General features: G+C 34.0%; 1 protein-coding gene across 3 annotated transcripts in view; it reads left to right on the top strand.

Moving 5' to 3' along the window:
* LOC145246041 (Kv channel-interacting protein 4-like) overlaps positions 1-25782 on the top strand; it is a 362502-nt gene that overhangs the window by 324556 nt on the left and 12164 nt on the right. For all 3 annotated transcript variants that reach the window (XM_080107880.1, XM_080107882.1, XM_080107881.1), the window contains 2 exons: positions 9257-9469; positions 13095-13157. In XM_080107880.1, coding sequence (XP_079964006.1) covers positions 9257-9469; positions 13095-13157 — 276 coding nt within the window. The remainder of the gene's footprint in view (positions 1-9256; positions 9470-13094; positions 13158-25782) is intronic.

The raw sequence follows: 25782 nt of genomic DNA, 5'->3' as shown, positions 1-25782 counted from the left end.
AATAAAAGGTTTAATTAAAAATTTTGTACGCATTCTTGAGTTTGTGATTTTTTTTTTTACTAAAGACTCACCATTTATCAAGACCAAAAGGCCACTCGAAGATAATGGTTAATAGGTGTGTAAGGCAGACAACAGTGTAATGATTGATAAAAATGACTGAAACTTAACAGAATTTGGTTATTTAAAAAGACGTCTCAACAAGAATTTATTTACATAAATTTATTTACATAAAACTAGAAAACGAACATGTTGTAGTCAGCTGGAAAGTAGGCCCACAGTATTGTATTCCACAAATAGTTAGTTCTATGAAAGAAACTTTGAACGTACATAGAGAGAGAAAGAGAAATTATTAACTAATTATTGCTAGACGTTTTTAACTATGAAGGTTTTAAAGAAGAGGTATGATATATTGAAACTCAGTCAGACACTTACCATGAAAATAGCAAGAGAGTAGAGAAAGACTAGCAACGTCCCTTCTGTGAAAAAGGGGTAGTAGGGAAGAGAAAAGACAATCGCTCACTAGATTTCAAAGTCGGTAGTTTGTACAAGATGTCTGGTAGTTTGACAAGATGTACCTGAGGTTACATTGTCTGAAACGTTATGAGAATCACATCCAAAATCAGAACAGTAGTCTAAATAGTCCAAATAATAAAAATTATCAATCCACATCTCAATAATTCCGAAAGATATATATTATTCAATTTGAATTCGTTATTGAGATGAGTATTATTTATTAATTTATTTGTTGCGGACTATTATCCTCATCTCTCTTAGATATTGTGTTACAATGTTTCGGCCAACTATTCCTCTGGCCTTCGTCAGGTGGTAACCGCGACGGGATAGAAACTCAGAATCTCCTAATTGCATCCTCAGCAATTACTGCCATCCATAGTTGTTGTCATCTCACCACATTTTGGCCAAGTAAAGCTCTGACCGGCTGACGAAGGCTAGAGGAATAGTTAGCCGAAACATTATGAAACAACAATTAATAAAGATGAGGATAATAGTTTGCAATAAATAAATTAATAAATAATACTCATCTCAATAATGAATTCCAATTAAATAATATATATACCATTCGGTACGGACCCGACCATGGAAGATCAGATAATAAATAAATGTGGATTTATAGGACCAAAATATCCAACCTTGATCGCCCTTCGGGGTCCGTTGTGCAGTTGATAGAGACGTTGAATCTCTACGGTCCCAGGTGAGAATTGTCTGAAGATAGCGGTTTCACTCCTACCCAAATCCAGCCAGAGGCTTACTTGGCCAAAACGTGGTGAGACAATAACTATGCGCTTTCTAATTTCAATTTGACTATTTTGTATGTCATAAACGATTACATACTTTTGAAATCGTACAATTAATGTTTAGAAAGTACAATTTGATTACATACTTTTGAAATCGTACAATTAATGTTTAGAAAGTACAATTTGATTACATACTTTTGAAATCGTACAATTAATGTTTAGAAAGTACAATTTGATTACATACTTTTGAAATCGTACAATTAATGTTTAGAAAGTACAATTTGATTACATACTTTTGAAATCGTACAATTAATGTTTAGAAAGTACAATTTGATTACATACTTTTGAAATCGTACAATTAATGTTTAGAAAGTACAATTTGATTACATACTTTTGAAATCGTACAATTAATGTTTAGAAAGTACAATTTGATTACATACTTTTGAAATCGTACAATTAATGTTTAGAAAGTACAATTTGATTACATACTTTTGAAATCGTACAATTAATGTTTAGAAAGTACAATTTGATTACATAATTTTGAAATCGTACAATTAATGTTTAGAAAGTACAATTTGATTACATACTTTTGAAATCGTACAATTAATGTTTAGGAAGTACAATTTGATTACATACTTTTGAAATCGTACAATTAATGTTTAGAAAGTACAATTTGATTACATACTTTTGAAATCGTACAATTAATGTTTAGAAAGTACAATTTGATTAAATACTTTTGAAATCGTACAATTAATGTTTAGAAAGTACAATTTGATTACATACTTTTGAAATCGTACAATTAATGTTTAGAAAGTACAATTTGATTACATACTTTTGAAATCGTACAATTAATGTTTAGAAAGTACAATTTGATTACATACTTTTGAAATCGTACAATTAATGTTTAGAAAGTACAATTTGATTACATACTTTTGAAATCGTACAATTAATGTTTAGAAAGTACAATTTGATTAAATACTTTTGAAATCGTACAATTAATGTTTAGAAAGTACAATTTGATTACATACTTTTGAAATCGTACAATTAATGTTTAGAAAGTACAATTTGATTACATACTTTTGAAATCGTACAATTAATGTTTAGAAAGTACAATTTGATTACATACTTTTGAAATCGTACAATTAATGTTTAGAAAGTACAATTTGATTACATACTTTTGAAATCGTACAATTAATGTTTAGAAAGTACAATTTGATTACATACTTTTGAAATCGTACAATTAATGTTTAGAAAGTACAATTTGATTACATACTTTTGAAATCGTACAATTAATGTTTAGAAAGTACAATTTGATTACATACTTTTGAAATCGTACAATTAATGTTTAGAAAGTACAATTTGATTACATACTTTTGAAATCGTACAATTAATGTTTAGAAAGTACAATTTGATTACATACTTTTGAAATCGTACAATTAATGTTTAGAAAGTACAATTTGATTACATACTTTTGAAATCGTACAATTAATGTTTAGAAAGTACAATTTGATTACATACTTTTGAAATCGTACAATTAATGTTTAGAAAGTACAATTTGATTACATACTTTTGAAATCGTACAATTAATGTTTAGAAAGTACAATTTGATTACATACTTTTGAAATCGTACAATTAATGTTTAGAAAGTACAATTTGATTACATACTTTTGAAATCGTACAATTAATGTTTAGAAAGTACAATTTGATTAAATACTTTTGAAATCGTACAATTAATGTTTAGAAAGTACAATTTGTTTACATACTTTTGAAATCGTACAATTAATGTTTAGAAAGTACAATTTGATTACATACTTTTGAAATCGTACAATTAATGTTTAGAAAGTACAATTTGAAAGTACAATTTGATTTCATACTTTTGAAATCATACAATTAATGTTTAGGAAGTCTTAGTTCACTACATGAGTAATCGATGTATCTATCTACATTATCATTTAATAGAGCCAATTTATTGAAACATATCATTGAGGTTATGCGTGCTCAGATCCTTAGCAAGTTCAACAACTCCTCCCCACACCCCTCTCTAGACTCTACCTTCGTTTGTAAAATAGGTATGAAGCCATCGATTGATGTAATAATAAGCAATGTGCAGGAAAAATGCAGAAAAGACCGGCATTAAAAGCATAAGCAATGAAAAGTCACCATAAAAAGGATACAAATCCGTAACAATGTAAATCTGTTTCAATCACTAATTCAATTTTGGCCTCCTACAACCAAATCCTGTGTCTTCAAAGTTTCAAAAGTTTACCATCAAAACTTGAATCTTCAATTCCACTATGAGATTATTTCTTCAAAATGCTTTTAAGCAGCCTGGTTTATGCTAAGCTAAATTCGAATAATATCATATTTGCATCGTTATTATTTGATAAAATTAGAATTTGTAGTCAAATAGAAAAATGCCAACAAGATCCATTGAGCTGAAATTCGCATAGGAATGGTTGCACTTGGTTGTTTGGGAATTCGAGTAATGATTGGCATTATAGTAATGGCACCACAGATGACCCCACCAGGGTGAATGATGGTTACAGACAACATGCTGGAGAATATAGTTGCATGTACATAACAAGTGCTAAAGAAATAACAGAATAATCTAGCAGAGAACGAAAATCCATCGAGTTGAAATATAAATAGGAATGTTTGCTGATCCTAATAATTGTTAACATGGCAGCAGCAATAAAGATCAGAGGATTATTTAACAGAGAAACAAGATTTAATTTGCAATTGGGATAGTTTTTTTTATGGTGTTTTGTTGTTGTTGTGCAATTCTAGTAACGGTTTACATTATAGTAATTTCCTCCCATGTGATGCTGCAAGGGACCATGACAGTTATGGACAACTTGATATAGCACCATGTGGTGTAGAATATAACAGGAACAACCAAAGTTATGATTATAAGCTTATAGAACAATGTCGAATAGAGAAAGGCCGACAAAATCCTATGAACTGCAATTAGCATAGGAATGGTGATGCTTGCTTATATTTACCAATACAAATTAATCCTTCATGACGACTACAGTTACATAGGATTATTATAAATGTCAGTGCAAATCATTTTTGACCCATAACAATATCTCAGGAAGAGAGCAAACTACAGCTGTGGATCAGACGGTTAAAAAATGTCCCTTTTCTATTGATATGGGAATTTCTTCTTCTGAGGTCCTCCCTCTTGGTTCAGAGACACCTTGCCACTCAGCCGCCTGTGTAAACTCTGGTGAACAGCCTGATTGTTAAAGTTGCTGACGTTTCTCAATTAACTTATAAGAAACCAGGTGAATTATTCTCACAGCAGAACTTTATTCTCGCTAGCTTTATGCCATCCAATAATAGAACAATGCAGAATATCAAGTGTGAGATTTATTATAGAATTGCTTCTATATTTTGACATCATAAATATCATTTCATTATGCTCAGAGAAAGAATATGAATATGAGGAACGTAGGAATTCTCATTTTCATTTAATTGAATGCCTCGCATTATTGCAATCCAATTGTATTGTAGTTAATTTCAAAAAACGAAAACAAAAAACAAAAAAAGAACTTTAATTCTATTATTTAAGAAATGCTTCATAAACATTATTTTTTGTTAATATTAAAACCAAATGTTTCACATTGTAAATCCAGTTTTTGTTTTGTTTTTGTTTCCTTCTCACTTCCATTGGAAAGTGTCATGTTTATTAGATTTCGTTTGAAGGTTAATTGAATTTAATATTAAACAACAAGAAAAGTAACTATCATCCCATGTACATATATTCAAGGGCACAAGTATTCAGCGATGTGTTGCAACATTTTCAGTTTGCTGATGCATTAATTTTTAGGTTTTCATTTTTATATGTGTACTGAAGTCTTTGATTGTGAGCAATAGAAAAAATTTTTTAAATTGGTTGTGACTAAAAAGAGAGAAAACAAAGTGACTCTCTTGATGGAGTAAACGGTCACATAACTCTTTTCAAGTCAAAGAATTCCTTTTTATATAATTTCATATCATGAGTAAAGGCTTCATTGCTTTCCCATGAGGGCAGAGTTAGACAGGTCTTAAAGGCACTCTGTATTGGGACAAAAATAAAAATTGCCTCAATCTAGTAAAATTTCCGTTTTCCAACCGTGGACAGATACTAAACTTTGTTCCTAGCTAATAGGCAAAAGAATCATATGTTCGATGTCTGATGTGTTTAAGGATGAAATCTCACTCTCTTAACAGTTTGATTTTACCTGAAAAATAAGAATAAGCATCAATGCATGGGTGGAAAATTTACATAAATCACATGAACACATGTAATGTTGCTACAAATGGCTGGGCATTACTTTAACAGTAACGCGTGTATCAGTTGTGGTCAACAAAGCATCCCGTTTGTGAATAGTTTGCCTAAAGACAGTAAATTAGACTTGAATCCATGGATTAAACATATGCCTATATACATTATTCCAAGCAGCCATTTCATTTTTTAAGTAGTTTGTTTATGACAAATTATAAAGATATTAAGTGAGACATAGATTACGCATTATCCGTAGACTTGCATTTGCATTTGATTCAGTCATTTGGATGAGTGACGAGCGAATCTTGGCAAAGTGGCTTCCCTTTATGTTGGCACTCACATGGGTATATAAATGCTAATTGAAACCTCTTGATAGTTTTTATGAATTGTAAATAATTGTAGAGGATTATGAGGCGCTCAATTTATTGTTTAATGCTATGGATTGTCAAACTCAAGAAGGAAAAGGGCCATTACACGACAAGAGAGATGTGTAGTGGGTAGGGGGAGCGGGCAACCGCAGGCAGTAAGGTTATGGCGATGGCATCAACTCAAGAGGCTGCACAGCGTTCAAAGGGTCCACTTTTAGAGAGCATATTTTCTCATATGAAAATGACTTTGCATTGCATCATAATCACAGATGTGGAATCAAGGAGTTTCATGTAATGGAGAAGGTGAGAGGAAAAAATATCATGACAGATCCTGCTGACTATAAAACTGACTGTTTCCACTTTGTAGTGCATATATATATATATATAGTCATTCACAGACAGCTGTTTCGTCGTTTACAACTCATCAGTCTGGCTAGAAGCGCCTCAGATAAATAAATAAATAAACCTATTCCATTTGAAAGATGGGAGGCAACGACCTGGGAGGGTAAAGCTCCAGAATCATACCTCAGTCCGACAGATGCAAGACCATCCAAAACTCTGTCAGACTGTATTGAAGATGCATCGTTAACTGGTATGACTATAACCTACTGAGGCTGTGCCAAGTAAATATTTCAATGAGATCATATACATTAAATAAAATAAAATCAAGGCTACAGGGTGGAACGATAAAATTGTCGCTCTTGAAAAGATGACATGATTCGATTTCCGTTTGATGAAAACCGGTTTTCTTGTTTTTGTTTCAAACCATCTAATTAGCCAGTTGTGTACAAATCCCAAGAGCGATAGGGGCCTTCTGTCATGTCTGAAAGTGACACAATGTTCAACAAGCAAGATTGGAAATGCGCTACTGTACAGCTCATGCTCTCTACCTATCCAAGTTATGGCAACAGGACCATTGCCAGCACCCTCAAAATGCAAATCTGGATGATTCAATGCTTGAGAGTACAGCTCAATGCATCGGATGACTCACGGTTATGATCTTTGGTGAGGTTTCAAGTGAGGGCTATACCATGCCACCTTACAACTCTGAAGTCGGCTTGAAAGTCAAGTGTACCTGGATGTGCTGAAGAGTGTGGTGATCCCCTGGTGCAATTAGTTAGCCGCTGGCAGACCCTGGGTGTGACAGCAGGATTCGGCGCCGGCCCACATGTTCAAAGAGACCCAGGCTTGGCTTCAGAAGGAGTTCTACAAATTTGTACCCTTCTCTCATTAGTCCCCCCTCCTCCTCGACCTGAACCCGCTGGACTACTTTGTTTGGTCATACATCGAGAACATCACCAACATGACCTTCCACAACACCAAAGCCAGCCTGATCAGCATCATCTGCTGAGTATTTGCCTTGCTTCCGCTGATGTTTGCGGAAAAGGCATGCTCCCAGTTCCAGACCTGCATTGAGGCAGCGACTGAGGCTGAAGGCGACTACATTGAATAGATGTCAGCTACATAATCGAATATGAATTGATTTTTTTAATAAAAGCTTTAAAATAAAGCTGTAATGTTCAGTGTTGTTTTCTTTAGGGTGATAAATTTATCATTCCAACCTCTAGGCACTAAATTCTCATCCACATTTGTGCCAAAACAAAACCATCAAAATCTCTACTTATTTATAAAAGGCAGTTTGTGCGCGCGCGCGCGCGCGTGTGTGTGTGTGTGTGTGTGTGTGTGTGTGTGTGTGTGTGTGTGTGTGTGTGTGTGTGTGTGTGTGTGTGTGAATTTGTTTCCTAAACTCCAAAACTATTTGGCTGATTTTTTTTTTAATTTCACACAAATGTGTTTGGGAGTGATCTTAAATAGGTTTTGTATCTAAATGCTAAATATATATGTATCAAAAATCGCTAATCAAAAAGTCTGATTAAAGAAAGAAAAGCCCGATTTTGACCAAAATTAACACCATAAAGTCCAACCTTACAAGTGCATTTGAGAAGTTTTCACGAGCAAAAGGGGTCTGGCATATAAAACAGTAAAATGAATGTTTCTATTTAGAGCACAATTCAACCATGATACTTTACTTTTGCATTTTTAACTTTAATTCAAGCAATTATATAAAAATAATTTTATAAAATCAACAATAGGCTCTCTACAAGGCAATGTAGACTACAATGTATTATGGATTAAGTCACTAAGGAAAAGCATGTGAAATTTTCTTCCTGTGCACCACGGTGGATCCCTGACTAAAGTTGGCAATCAATCGATTTGAGTGAAAAATGAACGATTTCATAAATTACGATGACAATAAAATTGTAGCAGACGAAAATTGCAACAAACACAAGCAGAAGCAAAATCTTGCGGCTGGAGATTTGAAATACACTTCCTTCCTGGCTTGTACAATCAGAAGCCAGCTCTCAGTCACGTGACCGAGTTTATAAAACGTTAAACCGGCAGCACACACACACACACACACACACAACACACACACACTCTCTCTCTCTCTCTCTCTCTCTCTCTCTCTCTCTCTCTCTCTCTCTCTTTCCAAATCTTGGACGGACAACAACTCCATATGGAAAGGACCTGTCACCCCCAACTTCTCTCTTGGGACACACACAAGAACTTACCCAACCTACGGGCTTCAGTTTCGACTATGATGGAATACAAACAAGCCATCATGGCTATCTCCACATGCAGTACACACACAAACTTTCTTTCTCATGCTACAGGACTGCTCCGGTCCTTATATAGACACACGTTCCTACTACTAAGTTCTAGGAGACGAATAATCCATTATGGCAATGAGCCATAACTTTAAACACATTCTTTTTCAAAAGGCCTCTCTAGTCATCGTCCCTACACATTAACTCTTTTAACGATTAACTTGTGTCCTCTCTATATTCTTACTAACGAAAATAATCAATAAAGTTGCTTTTGAATGTTAGAATAAGACTTCTTTTCTTGTTTTCTATTTCTACAAAAAGTATTGGCAATGTGGAATATTCTTTAATCCTCATTAAATCCCAGGCAACATCAGGTCTCTCTGCTAGTAGATAATAAAAATGAACAAATATAAATCAGATCTGAAATTTAGATTTAGATATTTTTAATATATAAAAATATTTTATGTAAAAATTCTTTACAAACTATGAAAGATCTCGTTTTTAAACAAATTCCTAGAATTAAATGAAAATATAAAAGATATTAAAGTAACTGTTATAATATACGTTTAAGGTTATAATTGAAACGTATCATTTCATGAAAAACCTCTGGATATTTAACAACAAGAGAGCGTTGTTGTTGCTTATAGGTAAAAGAAGAAAAAAAAAACGAATGTTGGAGAAAAAGATAAAAGTTCACTGAAAATAATCCCTCGTGTGCAGTTATGTATTTTTATTTATTTATTTATTTTTTTGCAGGAGTTTGTGATGGGTTTATCAGTACTGTCGAGAGGTAGCCTACAAGAACGATTGCAATGGGCCTTCAACTTATATGATATCAATGGAGATGGAATCATAACCAAAGATGAGATGACGGATATAGTGTCAGCAATATACGAAATGATGGGTCGTTTTACTGAACCTACCGTCGATGAAAACACTGCTCGAGATCATGTTGAACGGGTATTCTCAGTAAGTATCAATCATTTTCTCTTTTACTTAACTCTGCTAAATGTTCATGGAAGTGCAGATATAATGCAATGGCAATATCGTTAGCAATTTTTCTCATTGGAGCATGACTGATTTGAGGTTTAAGCTTTCTGTAGTTTCCTTCTGACACTTTGTGGCATTATATTTGCCAAGATCCATCTAGGCACTCGATCTGACAAACCAGGGATTGCTATAGCAGATTCAGACCTTCTTTTACTGGGCGTGAGGTACATCCTCCCATTCATTACATTTCACTCATGGAGAGGGATTGGTTTATTACCGATCACCTGAGATGCTTCTACTGGGTAATGCTAGCGAGTTTGTTTTGGGCTTGCGTGCCTTCAGGAGCACTGTATTCCCTTCTGACTATTTGTCACATCTACCAGCGGTTGGAAGGATTTAAAAAGATAGCTTGCTTTCAGGGGAAACAATCCGCATATGAATCGCTGCAATCAGATTGATCATTTTAGTTAGTATAATAAATGCTATTTTATTATGTAACAAAGTGACAAAATATTTAATTCACAAATTACAATCACATTTTTAGTAAGATGAGAATAATTAATAACATTTTTAGAGGATCGAATATTTTTATTATTGATTTTTTTACTTTGGAATACTATTAATTAAGTAGAAAGCTAACGATTAATTGTTTTTTAAACATACCTGTTTAATATAGATATATTTTAGACGGTTATGATATAAGATATATAATATAAGAGGTTTGAGAACTAGAACAACTGACAAAACAATGCGATAAAACATGTGAACAATAATTTTCTTTTTATTTCTTAATATTTCATCTTAAATTGTAAAGAACGTTAAAGTATATTTTTCTTGTGGTCTCTTGATCTCACTGAATTCCAGAATAAGAATTTGTCTAATCTAATGAAGTACTTAACTTTACTGTTACGAAAGCAACGTATAAGCCAATGTATAGCCGCATCAGGGGGATCTTATTTGTTCTTCAAATAATATGTTATTTCGAAAAATTGGTTTACTTATAGAGAAGTATCCTCATGACAGATTGTCGTCACATACCCATGTACAGAGCGACTTTAGACACTAGAGGATAGTGTCTAATAGGCATTCAAGTTCTCTTCAGCATGTATTCAAATTATGAAAGAATATGTTGTCAGATATAATAATTTGATTAAGTACTAAGAATATGTGTTGCAGTTGGAATGGAGAAGATGCTGAAAGCTCTATTAATGTTGCTGTTGTAAAAGTGGCACATCGATATTATCTAAAAGAAGATAAAGAGTTAGATGTTGAAGATTAAAACTCATTTATGCCTTCATATTAAAATGTGCTTCACAGAAAGTGGAGGCAACATCCTCTATGAATGAAGTTTGTGCGCGTTCACCGCACAGGCTGTGATCGGTTTATCATTGTCTCCATCCAAATCCTGTGCTTGATTTTAATCCTGCGCTCTCAGTTACTGCTGTAACAATAGAATTTTATTTCCAAACAAAATCATAACTCTAGTTTAATACAAGTAATAATGTTTTATTTTCAGGTTACAATGGTATTTAATTATTCTACCGCAATAAAGACAAACATCTCTTTCAACAAAACAGAAACAGTTCCTCTATGTAAAGCTTCTGTCTCTCAGATCAAGCAGATACCAACTGATCCCCTCTGTGTTTTGCTGGAATATAGATATTGATGTAACAAGTTCTCTCCAATTACCAATTGATCCATACCCTTGATCACTCGAAATTTTTCAGCTAGTAATTAATGAACATAAATACCGACAATCCATGAGTAACTACCATCTGGAATCAATATAGTTTTGGAACGAACCTCAAGTGATTCTCAATAACAGCATGGAACCTCTTGTTTTAAAGAGTCCAGGTGATTTCCTGAGTGGTTTCTACTTTTAGCTCTCCTATTGCAAGCCTGCCGTTTGTAGCATGCATCTATGCACCACATTAAACATGCGATATTGAAAATGTTTGCACCTTTTTGTGTTAAAACGGCAAACAACAATATTTATGTTGAAAGCCATTCTCTGATTTTATACAAGTCAGCGACTCTTCATCATGCTCAAACTGCTGAAGTCAAGTGATAATGATATTTGGAAAGAAACAAAATGTCTTTAGATTTTGTTTTGTGTTTTAACTACGTAAGAATACTGTTGAAATGGATTAATTAAAATATGCAATATGATGCAGGGAAGTCTCTCAAATGATCACAAGTTTCTAAAAATTGTCGTTATCATTAAAAAGCGAAACCAGTTCTCAAAGATAGCTAATCCATTGACAAGAGGCAAGTTAATCAAATTTTGACAATCTCTTTCGAGTGATTAAATGTCTCTCTACTCAAAAATCCGATGAGGCAAAGCAAATACAAGGAAAAGATGAGAAGAAAAATGAAATAAAAAAGAAACAAATTCATAATCAATCAAAAAATAAATGCACAGTTAATACATTTGAATAGATTTAAGTTGAATCAATAGTTAATGTTGCTGTTTTTCGCTAATACGAGGATCATTCCAAAAGTTAAAGCCTCCTATTTTTTATTCAAAGAGTTGAAAAGTTATGAAAACGAGAGTGATGCTATTAAAATTAGACACATTTTGTGTTCCAGAATTTATTTTTCTACATAAGCACCACCATTCTCAATGCAAGAATTCAATGATTTATCTCTGTTTCTGACGGACGTCCATAACAGGAGTTGCTTTCTTAGAGTCTTAGACCGTCATTATCTGCAACAGAGAGATGAAACTTTCAGATCATGAATGCATAATTTTGATCATTATAACAATGCAATTTGCAATCCCGCTGATCCATTCAAATAGAATAAAAAAATTAAGAGGCATTACCTTTGGAACGCGTCTTGTAAAATCATAGACTTTTTCTTAATGTCAACCCACGTTTTTATTGCATATTTTTGTTGAGAGTTTTATTACTTAAGACTTTCTTCGATATTTTATCATTTTTCAGTTTCTCATTTTTTTTTTTTGGTGGTTGGAAAATTAAAATGTGGATATTAGCAAAAGAAAATGAAAAACTGTATTTGACAAGACTTGTCTACGCAAGGTTCAGTTTTAAGCCAATTAAATTAGAAGGCCCAGCAAACGAGTTTCTCATTGATCCTGGTTTCATAAAATATTTTCAGTTCCAGAGTATTTTTTTCCCTCGGCCCCAAAATCCACAGACTATTCCTGGAATGACCTGATCTCTGTTGCTCGCGATGTATATTTGATCCTGTGCAGTTCTGGGAGGTCAACCCTCCTAGGCTTTGCCTTCTTTCTTTGAGAAGGGGTTATTTTATCGCTAATCGCATGAGACGCCTGTACCAGGTAATGCCAACTGGACTGCATAAGCATATTTTGCAGGATTAGAGTGCTTCTCCTTTGGAGCACTTTTTCAACCTCACTTTCTGACCCCAGTCTCACATTCCTCATAGTTTGAGAGAAATAAATACCCAGTTAAATTAAATTCCAGAATCTGATTTCTTTCAAAGTTTTTTTGACTCACTTTTTTCATTTATCAATTTTTAAAGAAAAGCTCCTCTCATTTTGGATGTCTGTATTTGATCAGAAATATTTGTTCTTTAATTAAATTGTTTCATAATTTTCTTTCTTTTTCTCTATTATTAGAAAATGGACTTAAACAAAGATGGTGTGATATCATTGGAGGAATTTATGGATACATGTCGAACAGTAAGTGGCGTCTTTTAATTTGATTCTCAAAAGAATTTATTTAGCGAAGTAAGAAATTGGTTATTATTTATTTTTTCACAAGTCAGTTCAAATTTGAGCATCAAGGACACCACACGTTTACGATAAAAGTATATTACCTGTTCTGTTCCTGCGCAAGGGACAGAACAGACGTTGCTAAAAATGAGTAAAAGTAAACTGATTTGTTATTATGTGTTCAATTCGACTATATATGACAGCACACATAGGGTAGTATCTGCCCTCTTATTTAGATCAACTTTTTAAAGGGGTTTCTTTGATGTTTTTTTATTGTACATCTATATATCTATAAAAGTGAAGGTGTGTGTGTGTGCGCGCGCATTTCCCTACGCAATAATTCTGTCAATTTTAAGTCTACAGACTCGAAATTTGATATACAGGGTACTGACATTTGGGAAAATCGATGTGATCGGGTTTCGGCCAGAAATTTCGCTGTTAAGGGGTCAAAGTTCAACGATTTGACTTTTGAGAACTCTACCAAACTCCTCCGACAATTTTGGAGTCTAAACACTTGACATTTTAGATATTGGTTCCTTGGACATGCATCTTACTTAATAACTTGATTTGTGCCCAAAATAGTAAATAATAAGGGGTCATAATAGGGGTCAAAGTTAAAAAAATTGCTGTTTTTTTTTTTTGTTTTTTTTTTGCTCAGCATACACCTCCAAATACCCGGACAACGCCGGGCACCCATGCTAGTATTATATGTATAAAAGTGAAAGTGTCTGTCTCTGTGTATTTGTCTGTGTACATTTCCCTACGCAAGACCTCTGTTAATTTTAAGTCTACAGACTCGAAATTTGATATACAGGGTACTGAGATTTGGGAAAATCGATGTGATCGGTTTTTGGCCATAAATTTGGCGATTAAGGGGTCAACGTTCAACGATTTAACCTTTGAGAATTCTACCAAACTCCTCTAACAATTTTGAGTCAAAACACGTGAAATTTTAGATATAGGTTCCTTGGACATGGATCTAATTTAATAACTTGATTTGATCCCAAAGCAATAAATTTTAAGGTGTCATAATAGGGATCAAAGTTTTTAAAAAATTGACCTCTGCGGTCTCTTCCAAATTACTCAGACAATTTCTGGTCTAAATATTTGAAATTTTACAAAAAGGGTATTCAGTTTGGGTCGAAAATTTTTAATTACCAATATATAAATGTATGTATGTCTGTTTGCATGTCTGCCTTAAACTTTTAATAGAGGCGACGGATTTTACCAAGATCAGTACGTTTTAAAGTTCGACCTTTCATACGACACACATCGAAAAATTGGCTAAAAATATTAATATCTTCCCTTTCAAATAGGCACTTTTCTACAGGGGGGGGGGGTCACTTTTTTCACCGATATTTTTGAAAGTTATCCTCTCCTTTAGATTGTCTAGCCTTAATTTTAAACAATGTTGCTTCCGATTTGCCGGTGGTCGTAACAGCATAAACGTTAGGTTTTACCCCGTTCTTTTCCTTCTTTGCGGTACGTGTTCAAGCCTGCCTTCCTACTACCACTTTTTTTTTTTTTTTCTCAACATACACATTCAAACACCCGGGCAATGTGGAGCTGAAATGCTAGTATATATATAAAAGTGAACGTGTCTATTCCCTTTTTTTTTTTTCATTTTTCTTAAACTTTTTCTTCTAGGGGATGGGACATCCAACCAGATGTCTGACATTTACCCCTATTTTAGTGAGTCCAACCAAGAGATCTTTTCAGGATTCTAGCCGTCCCTTTCAGTGCAATCGTTTGTATTTCACTTGCACTTGGTTCACCGGGTATGCTTGCTATGTACTTTTTAAAGTTCTTTTTCATAAGCCCAGTTGCTCCTATGATGACTGGTATAATTGAAACGTCTTTTAATTTCCAATTTCGTTTCATATCATACATAAGTCCTTGATACTTTGTAATCTTTTCCCTCTCAACTTTGTTGAGCCCTGTATCATTGGGTACACTGACCTCTATTACGGTCGCTTTTTTGTTTGCTCTGTCCCAAATCACTATATCTGGTTTAACAGCTGCATTTTCAAGATATGTAGCAGTAGGGATTATGTAGTCATAGTGAATAGTGTAGTTGTCATTCCCAACTGTTCGTTCGGGTATATGTTCCCAGGAGTTTTTACTACACTGAATGTTGAGTTTCTTACATATCTTCCAGTGAAGGTATTTGCAAACTCCGTTATGGCGATCTGTATAATAACCGTCTCCAAGTAGGACTTTGCAACCAGAAATCAGGTGGCCCACACTCTCAACTTCAGTGCTACAGAACCTGCATTTATTATTGTTGCTTAGACCACACATCTTTTTGAAGGCGTTTGTCATGAGGCCCTGGTCTTGTGCAGCCAATATCAACCTCTCTTGGTCGTAATGGAGGGATCCTCTTTTGAGCCAGTCCAGGGAACCATCCCTATCAATATATTCTTGGGATAGTTCAGTCGGTAGGTATTTTGCCCGTTTATGGTTGGTCCATTCTTCTCTTTTAACACTATGGAACTGGCTAGTGTATTTTTTCCGACTTTTCTGGGCTATGTCAGTGGCAGGCTTGTTTGGGTTCTCAGTATCATTTGTAAGGCAATCTTTTCCAAAATGAGTGGCAAATTGTGTTATAGATGTTGTGCTACTTGTTCGATTCTGATAATGGTCTTTAATTTTCATAAGCTTGGGGTTACAGGAACTTATTATGTACTGACCTATGTTGACGATTGTGGCTCTGTGTTGATGATTGACTTCCGAGAGCCCCATACCTCCTTCTCGCCTGGGTAGGTACAAACGAGGCATGCACTGATTTCGATAAATAACTCGGTACAAGGTTAGCATTTTCCTTGTCTTTGTGTCAAGCCAATTTATGTCTTTCTGAGGCCAGTCAATAATGCCAAAACTATATGTTAGTACTGGCATGGCAAGTTGTTAATTGCCGTAATTTTGTTCTTGTTTGTGATTTCAGTTTTGCAGATTTTTCTTACCTGGCGTAAATATTCTTGGCTTAGTTTCTCTCTCATCTTTGAATGCTGGATGGACTCATTTTCATCAATGCCGAGGTATTTGTATGTTTCCTGTTCATCCAGTTCTCTGATTACACTATTTTCATCGTGCTGTATATTTTCAGTAGATATCTTCTTGCCAGCTTTCAGAGTACACATAGCACACTTCCGAGCTTCATTTTGATGTCATTAGAAAAAGTGTGGACAATTTTCAGTAGATTATCTAAATCCTTATCCGAGCTAGCATAAAGCTTAAGATCATCCATGAAAAATAAATGGTTTATTAACTTGGAGGATTCTCTTTGGCGGCTGTAGCTTAGATTATAAGCACCTTGGTAGTTCTTTAGAAGCTTACTTAGAGGATCAATTGACAGGCAAAATAGTAGAGGAGATAAACTGTCTCCTTGGAAGATACCTTTTTTTATACTTATATTTGGGATGGATATCCTTCCCCCGTTATGGTTTAAGGTAATGGATGTTTGCCACTCCTTCATTTGGGCAGCTAAAATTTCTCGTATGGTCGAGTGGATTTTATATAATTCAAGGCATTTTAGTATCCACGAATGGGGTACACTATCAAATGCTTTCTGATAATCTATCCATGCCATATTTAGATTTCTTTTTCTTTTCCTGCAATCTTCCAGTGTGTGTATGTGTGTGTATGTGTGTGTGTGTGTGTAAATTTCTCTACGCAATAACTCTGTCAATTTTAAGTCTACAGACTCGAAATTTGATATACAGGGTAGTGAGAGTTGGAAAAATCTTTGTAATCCGTTTTCGGCCATAAATTTGGCTGTTAAGAGGTCAACGTTAAACGATTTGACCTTTGAGAACTCTACCAAACTCCTCCGACAATTTTGAGTCTAAACACTTGAAATTTTAGATATAGGTTCCTTGGGCATGGATCTAACTTAATAACTTGATTTGAGCCCTAAACAATAAATTTTAAGGTGTCATAATCGGGGTCAAAGTTAAAAAATTGACAGCTTTTTTTTATTTTTTTTTGCTTAACATACACCTCAAACATCCGGGCAACGCCAGGCTGAAATCCTAGTAAACAAAAAAAGAAACGTTTATAACAATTAAATTCAGGAATTATATAAAACACGATTCATATACAAAAATTATATTTCTTTCGACTGTTGGCTATTTCAGCAAAATGACCATTCATGGAAATATTGAATATTTTCATGAGTTAATCAGTCGATAGTATTTGCTATCTTTATTCTCACTCACTCTAAATATATGAATTATAATTACCAATGAAATATTTCAGATTTGGTAAAAATCTATTAGATAGTCATGTTTGATTGGTACATTGTTTTATTTTTTCATTTATTTTTACTTGTGAGTCACCACTTATCAAGGCCTGAAGGCCACTCGAGGAAAAAGTATTAATGAATTTAAGGTGGTAGTGTATTAATCACTAATGATGTAAATTGGGTAAAATTTGATTATTTATGGGGACGGTTTTACAGGAATTTGTTTACATTGTTTTGAAAACTACCATGTTTTATTCAACCGGGAAGCAGGCCAGTGGAACAGTGTTCAAAAGACAGCCAGTACTGGGAAAGAAGCTTTCTTCATGAAATTTGCCCTTAGATTTAGACACAGATAAACAGTATGAAAAATCATATATAATAATTGTAGCTGGTCGAATGTTTTTTGTGAAAGTTTAGCAATGGAGGGACCATAGATTAGAGTTCAGTTGAGCACTTGCCATGAAAATAGTGACGGAGCAGAGACAGGCTAGCAACATCTCTTCTATGGGAAAGAGGTTGCAGAAAAGAAAAAAGGGCATCACCTACTAGGTTTTGAAGCTGGTTGTCAACTTTATCAAGGCAGGATATGGCATGCCGAGCAGCTCCTGTCCAGATGTGGCAACAATTCTCCATTTTAAAGCGTTCCTGGCTCTTATATACATAGAGGATTGCATTGGCAGTGAGATACCTACTGGAACGGTAAAGTGATCCAACTATTTTTCGAGCGATTTTGGTAACAGGTTTGATGTATGTGTTCCATTTCAGATCACGAGTTTCAGAAGCTTTTCAAGACATGAAGTTTCTCCAATACTAAAGGCATTCATTTCAATTGGGTGTGGTGGGTATCAGAGCGATTATGATGAAAGGAGAGAAGCTTGGTTTTTGATACATTAAAATTAACCAACCACCTTTTTCCCCATTGCACCACATTCTCAAGATCAGTAGAAAGGGAATCAGAAAGATATTGGTCATTGCTGAATCAATCAAGAACAAATAAAAGATTCCTGATCAGCTCAAATACAAAGTGGTTTCTAATTCAGAGTTTTCATTGGTTAAAATCAAAGGAGGCTCCTGGTTAGTCAAAATGGAACAACGACTCTGATTCGTTCATATCAAAAACCGAATCTATAAATATGAGAGTTTCATATTGAAATCTAGTCAGCTTTCAAATAACCCACTTCTCGGAAAAAGTTGTCTATGACTGGTGGTAAAAAATAAAGTGGTTGATCATAGTCGAGAACGATTCAAAGGTCCCCTTTTCATTGGCCAGCATACTGAGATGTATGGGAGGCTGAAACCCTCTTTCCCAATATTATGAGCACTTGAATGCTGAGTGTTTAACAAGAGGATATTAAATACCATCTTTTGAGTCTTTGGTATGACTTGAATAAGGATTGAATCCTTGTCTCTCAGCTAAATGGGCTGATTATGTCTGCTTTTGATTGGCTTCAACTCAATTCTGGTGAATGTTATTTACGTCGTTATCTTTACATACTTTTATCTAGAAACACAACATTTATTGCAAACGATTCATTGGTTATCATTAATTGAACACAAGTTGCCATTCTACCAAAAACTGGAGTAATAATAATTGGATCGCTTCTTCGGCTCTTGACTTTGAAATACGAAGCATTTCTTTTTGTTCAGTTTAAATCTTAAAAGTTATAATTTCTTAAAGAATCCTGGGCCCTTTAAAAGTTTGTGGACTTTACATAAGAGAATGTATGACTCGTTGATTGATTCTGCTTTGTTGTCAGAATTACTTTTGTGTGTGTAGGTGGGGGTCAACTCTTGTGACACAAAAGTTTAGTACATCCAAGTTTTTTTTTTTCATAAAAATCTTGAGTTACTTATATTTGAAAACCGTTCTCAAGTGTTTAATTCTTAAATATACCTAGCGTCCTTACAGTATTCATAATATTTCTGAGAATTTGAGAATAACAGTCAAGATCTTGAGTTATAAAAAGTCCAACAGAGATTTATTCTCAGTATTTTAGTTTGGAACACTGTTCTTATACTACACTTCATCTTTTCTGTCCTAGGTCAATGAAGGAGAAATCATTCTAGATTGAAGCAATTTTTATTGTTGCTTCCATAAAATGCCCCTACATAAAAGCAGACCTTGTGTTTAATTCTGCCCTTGTAAGAAGGCAAGTATATAAGGATATGACAATTTGTATTATTGTCTTTTTTCTTTAAATAATAATGTGATGTTTGTATTCCCAGCAGAATCCATAAACAGCAAAGATGATACTTTATTTTTATTTACAAGTTGAAAATGATAGAAATTAATAAATAAGAAGAGAAGTGGGTTCAGGACTGGAAACAGGTATACGCATGGGTCGCCATTTCTTCCCAGACAATGCTAGGCGTGTCTGTTAGCTTGATTATAAGTAGATTTTTAAGGATTTATTTGTATAAGTCGAGGTGCAGATGTATTTTTCTCATGTCATTAACATCTATTGGGATCTAGGTCGAATCTGGTTGACACTGAAATTGCAATAATCTTCTACAAAAGAAACGAAGATGCTTCGAGAGTTCAGAAATCTTCTAGAAGGTTCCAGATCATACTCAAACCCGTACATAAAATAACCCTATATGGAATGCGCCCTTCAACTATCCAAAAACCTAAATTAATCTCGAACTTGAATGTGGATGGCTGAAACGAAAACAACAAAGCTGCATATACACAAAGAGTAAATCACTCAGAAGCACTCCTAAAGTAATTCCTGTCACTAATGGAAAAAAATTAATTTTGCCCCCTTTCCCCCAAAATAATAATAATAATAATAATAATAATAATAATAATAATAGCCTCGCCAGTCATGCTCAGTTCACACATATGCCTGTGAACTATTTTCGTAAGTTCTGTCTAGTTTGCGCTGAGTTATATTTTTTAAAGCCATTTCTAGACACGTGTCGTTTGTATAAGAGGCACAATAAACGTAACTGTGAAATTATCTGTGTTAAAAAAATTGAAAAGCACAAGCCAGACCCACTGGTCCGGCTTGTGCTTTTCAATTTTTTTCAACACAATTTATTTTAAAAACGAAAAAAAATGTATTTTGTTTTTAACATAAAAGTCGATATTTCAAACATCGGCTTTTATCTTTGGAACCAAATAAACAAAGTGAGCGTAGGCGTATGTGTGGAATAGGAGTGGGTGATTATATAAAATAAATATAGTTTACAGAGCTGATATTGCATGTTATGGATGAAATGATCTTCAAAAAGGCTTCAACTTGATATAATTGTTTTCAGAGGAAGTGATTTTCTACACCATCAAATCATTTCTACATTCATGGTGTACCCACCAAACTTGTACACAAGTTCATATCTTTACTCTCAATATCCTGTAGAAAATTTTCTATGTCCAGAAAAAAGTGGCTAAATAGATTATTTTTGTAATTAATTTATTTAAATGTCTATAATAACTTAGCTTGTTTTATCTAAAAACTATTCTAATGCCGAATTTTGCGACTAATAGAAAAACCCGTTCCAAGATGGTGAGCTGTCTAGGATATCATAGTTCATTTGATGCCAACATCGCACATGTCGTATATAGATTATTCATTTGCAAGCTAAATACCTACAAACCAAATCAATTATTAGACCATCCATTCTATATAATCATAGATAACATCTTGATGGGCATTATCAATCCAGGTCAAAATGAACCTGAAAACAATGGCAACGATGAGGTTACCCCGTCCTTATCAAATCTCCCAAATTAGTGCATCGTCGTAGGATGCAAGTTATGATCCTTGCTCAGAGTGTGGGTAAGAAGAGAGAGAGAGAGAGAGAGAGAGAGAGAGAGAGAGAGAGAGAAGGGGGGGACAAAAAATACTCTGAGAAATTTTCTATTTCTCAGGATATCTGTCTGAATGCGTTTACTTTTGAAGTGTTCCCACAAACTCTTTCATAAATAAACTCCACAGATTCGAATTAAGTCTGGTCGAAATCTCCACATCATTGTGCACTGTTTCTGTCTATATAAAGAGTTTTTTACAGTCGAAAAAGAATACAACGTTCATATCGCATTGGTGAGTTGTCTAAGGCGCTATGCAAAACAAATCTCGATATATTTTCGATGGCAGTCGGCGCTAGAAGATTCCAGATGACAATTTTGTAATTTTAAATATCATTCTATGTAACCTGTTTGCTCTTCAAATGTATTATCGATAAATAAATATAAAAAGCAGAATCTGCATGTGTCAAAAATAATATAAACCATGTGTTGTTTGATCCTTCGGGTAGAATACAAAATCGTTGCAGGTGTCTTATTTACAATGATTACTCATCTATTTTTATATTCCAAATGTCTGGGAAATATTTTAAATGACCATTTTGCAGCTTCAGATATATTTCCATGTGACCTTTCTCTCTGTAGTCTACTATTTCAAGTTGCTTATGGCCACAAACAAAGCAGAACGTTTGTGTCGACTTATTCAGACGATGTGATATTCTGCAGAATCCTCATCCTCATCCTCATCTCTCTCCCGAATAGATAAGAAAAATGCATACACCTAGAAATAAAACGAAAACAATGAAAGAACTACATATGCCTTTCCGGTTATTTCCTTTCGTGATGGTTAATTTTTTAAAAATCTGTCTAGACATGCGTAAAAGGCAGAATATGTATAATGTTCCAATTCATCATCATCACCAGGGGTTTTTATTACTCCTTGAGATGGAACACATTCCTGGCTTCCATCCACCTTATTGGTGTTTTGTGTCATACACACACACACACACACATACACACACACATACACACACGATTGGGGTGAAGCTGTCAAAACTGATGTCACTGGAGGTGAATAAGTCAATTGATCCCCCTATAGCTGCCAGGGTTGGAACACTTGTTAGAGAACAGGTCATATATACTGAAAGGGAAGGCAAACAAACGGATAGAAAGAAGCATTAGACAAGCTCGTTGTTCAATCTGCCGCCTTCTCTTCGTATCTTAGCTTAGGCGCACACACACGAGTCAAATAATAAAATAATAGGTTTATATTTTTTATAACAAACGAATTTTGTGTTACGAAAAAACTTCCAGCATTCACACAGCTATACCACACATGCTAGACAATTTGGGTTGGCGATGCTGTTTTCCCATAGCTAGGTATTCACAAATAATAATAGTACTGACCAGGTCCACCGTCGTTTAACTTCAGTGATTTAGTCAAAACCAGTGTGCTAACGTTATTGTGCTGTATGTTCCAATTAAATTCAGAAAATGTAGCATTTCAGTCGATTTGGAAGTGAAAAGTGTCCATATCTGACTTATTCTTTTTATCCAATCCTTCAAATGTAGCACTTGGTAATGAACTGTGTGTTACAGAAGTATTTTAGAAATTACTGGTAAGGCTACCCTGCGTCGTCAGAAGTCCTAAATTTTGTAAATTCCATAGATTACAGAAAAAAAATAAAAGTGAAAATAAAGAGTCCATTTAATATTTTAGTTTAAAATGTTTAATTCCATTTTAGGACAAAGTTGCAATAAAAATAATTATGCATCTCTTGAGGGTCAAATTCACAACTCCAATCTCTAAGCAAAATGCAATAACCGACACAGAAACGCAAGTATTAAATGGTGACGCTATTAAATACATAAACCAAGCTATCTTTTTCTACTCTCTTTCCCATCTCTTTCTCATATTGTAATTTATATTTTTAATTTCCTGGTGTCCATGAGAACTGTGAGAGTAGATAGAAGTAAGATGACAACTCTTCCCACTTCCTTTATAAGAAAAAGTAAACTATTGATAAGGAATTAATATTAAAATGGCTGAAATTGATTTTGTAAAATTGTTGTTTTTAACTATACTGCTGGAAATAACTGACTAAATATGCTTTTTTTATATAGTCTGCATTAAAAATGAAATTAATTACAAAAGAGAAGGGAATCGTCTTGATTTTCTGTATGAGACACAGAAGTGTTGCTTTTTTAGCTGAAAGTTTTCTGTAGGAATTCTAGATCTTATTCGAAGATGACACAAACGAATGTTTATTGAAACATTCGTGAACCGCGTGATGAATACACTTTCATAAACGGTGTCTATTAGATTTGCATTACACGACAATTACATTAAGTGAGGACGTTGATTCAATCAGGAAAGAACTCATCTTTTTTTTTCATTTTTTCGTTTTTTCGTTTTCTAGTTTTACATTGGATGGAAAAAGCATCCTTTAGAGTTGAACAACAATAAGAAAGTAGTTAATAAAATTGAGATTGCATCAGAGAACTCATAAATGCATTAAGACACAAAAGTTAAATTCTGGAAATATTTCCTTACAACTTACGTTTAAACTGATTGTTCACGTCTATCTGTATATGGAGGGCCTTACATCAAACATCAATCAGGAGAGGGGTTATAGATGCTCTTTATACCTAGGTATTTCGAAGCCTAGAAGAGGAAAAGGAGTTAAGTTGCAGATATAGAAATAATAATGCAACATCTAGCTAAGGGTACATTAGGAAGGAAATTTAAAGTGAAACATTAAAATACACAAAAAATAACCATAAAATTTTTTTTTTTAACTTTGAAATAGAAGTAGGGTAAAAATAAAAAGGAAAATAGAAGGAGGAAATTGAATACGAGGTAGAAGAGAGAAACGAGAAGAAGATAAAGAGATGGAAGTTGCCTTCCTATAAGTAGGGGGTTATATTGAGGCTAGATGGGGAGCTGAATTAGTGTCTATGATAGGGTGCATTCTAAAAGAGTACTAGATGGAGGGAAGTACGAGTATATAAAATAAATGAGAAGTGCACCAAAGCATAAGTAGATGTTTATGAAGTTAATGGAAGATGGTCGTATGAGGAGTAAGAAAAGAGAGAGGAAAAGAAAAAATATAAATAAATACAAAATGAAGAATATAAATAAAGCAATAGAATAAATAATAAAATAAAAATAACAAATAGAGAAAACCTAAGGGCACCAAGAGATTACATAAGATTATATAATGTGTGCAATAGATGCATATACTCATCAGGGGAGGACTTGAGTGAGACATCTTGTTCAATCAGAGATCCAAGACATTTGGAGATAATGCCCATTTATAAGTTAGATTCAACTGTATGTTAATAAAGATGTTGAAATGAAATTTTCCTCTAGAATATAAATCCAGAATATTGTTGCAGAAGTCTTCCCGAGTAGAGATGAAATATCGTCTCAGAGCAAATCGACCAAATTCATGGAAATCAGAACCGTAAATATTTAAATAGACAAAATACCATTAGATAGCCTAAAAAGAACATATTTAGTACCCAAATTTAGGGATGAAAATAAGTAAATCACAGAGGGATATAAATAATAAACTATGCTCAGAGAGCAGCCGAATGAAATGATGACCGAGAAAGAGAAAATATAAGAAAAAAGCAGAGAGGAGATGAGAAAACGAGAAATAAAAAAAACGAAATAAAGGTCAAGGTTACTTGTAAAGGGAAAAGTGGGTATGGAGCTTTCACTAACAGGGATTGGTGGCAATTTTGTGGCAATTTGATGTTAACTATATTTAGAAGTTATAGATGTGTCAGTTTTAGTGGAAAAGGTTTTAATTAGGGGAGTTAATTAGGTGCTTCTATGTGCATATGAAACTAAGATGGTGCGAGGCTTAGGCTTTTGTGAGAATCTTAAAATGTCAGTAGGGTTGTTAAGAATATTTAGGCTTTGGGAAAGGTGGGTAAGTTTGATTGCTAAGATAGCTAAATTAACTGTAGTTATTACAGGATTAAGCTAAACTCAGAAAAGGTCGAAAGGGATGAGAAATGGTAAAATACGGCAAGGTGGTCAGTTAAAGTTAAAAACGAGTGGAGAGAAATATAGACATCTGGGTTTCTATAGTGTTTAAAATATAATGAGGGGTTGTTTTAGGAGGAGGGGTTGCAGCGATGTAGTAAAGACTATGGCGTAGAGTTCTAATATGGTGCTCAAAGAAGGAAAAGACCTGGGTAAAGTATTGAGTATGTGGATGTATGAGAGTGATAAGTAAAGTCTATCGGTCAAATGAAATTAAGTTAATTTAAAGAGATAAAAAGGGGTACGGCATACATTAAGATGTTAAAACAATATTAACCTGTGATGTTTCAGGTTAATATAAAGAGAGGGTCTGTGCAGATAGGCATATGGATATTGTAAGAGAAATAAAAGTTAAGTGCTCCACCCCCATATGTTGAGCTTCTTATATCTTGATAAGTTTTTATATAAAGAATCCATCCATATTCTTTAGACCCATATTATATATATATATATATATATATATATATATATATATATATATATATATATAGACACCCGCGTCGCTCCCGCTTACGTCAAATTTTCCTTAAGGTGCTAAAATTGGGTA

This window comes from Euprymna scolopes, chromosome 23, assembly GCF_053919585.1.
Source record: "Euprymna scolopes isolate OS-2025 chromosome 23, ASM5391958v1, whole genome shotgun sequence".
In the NCBI taxonomy this organism is placed as follows: domain Eukaryota; kingdom Metazoa; phylum Mollusca; class Cephalopoda; order Sepiida; family Sepiolidae; genus Euprymna; species Euprymna scolopes.
Note: the sequence above shows the minus strand (reverse complement) of the source record. Positions and strands in the feature narration are given on the sequence as shown.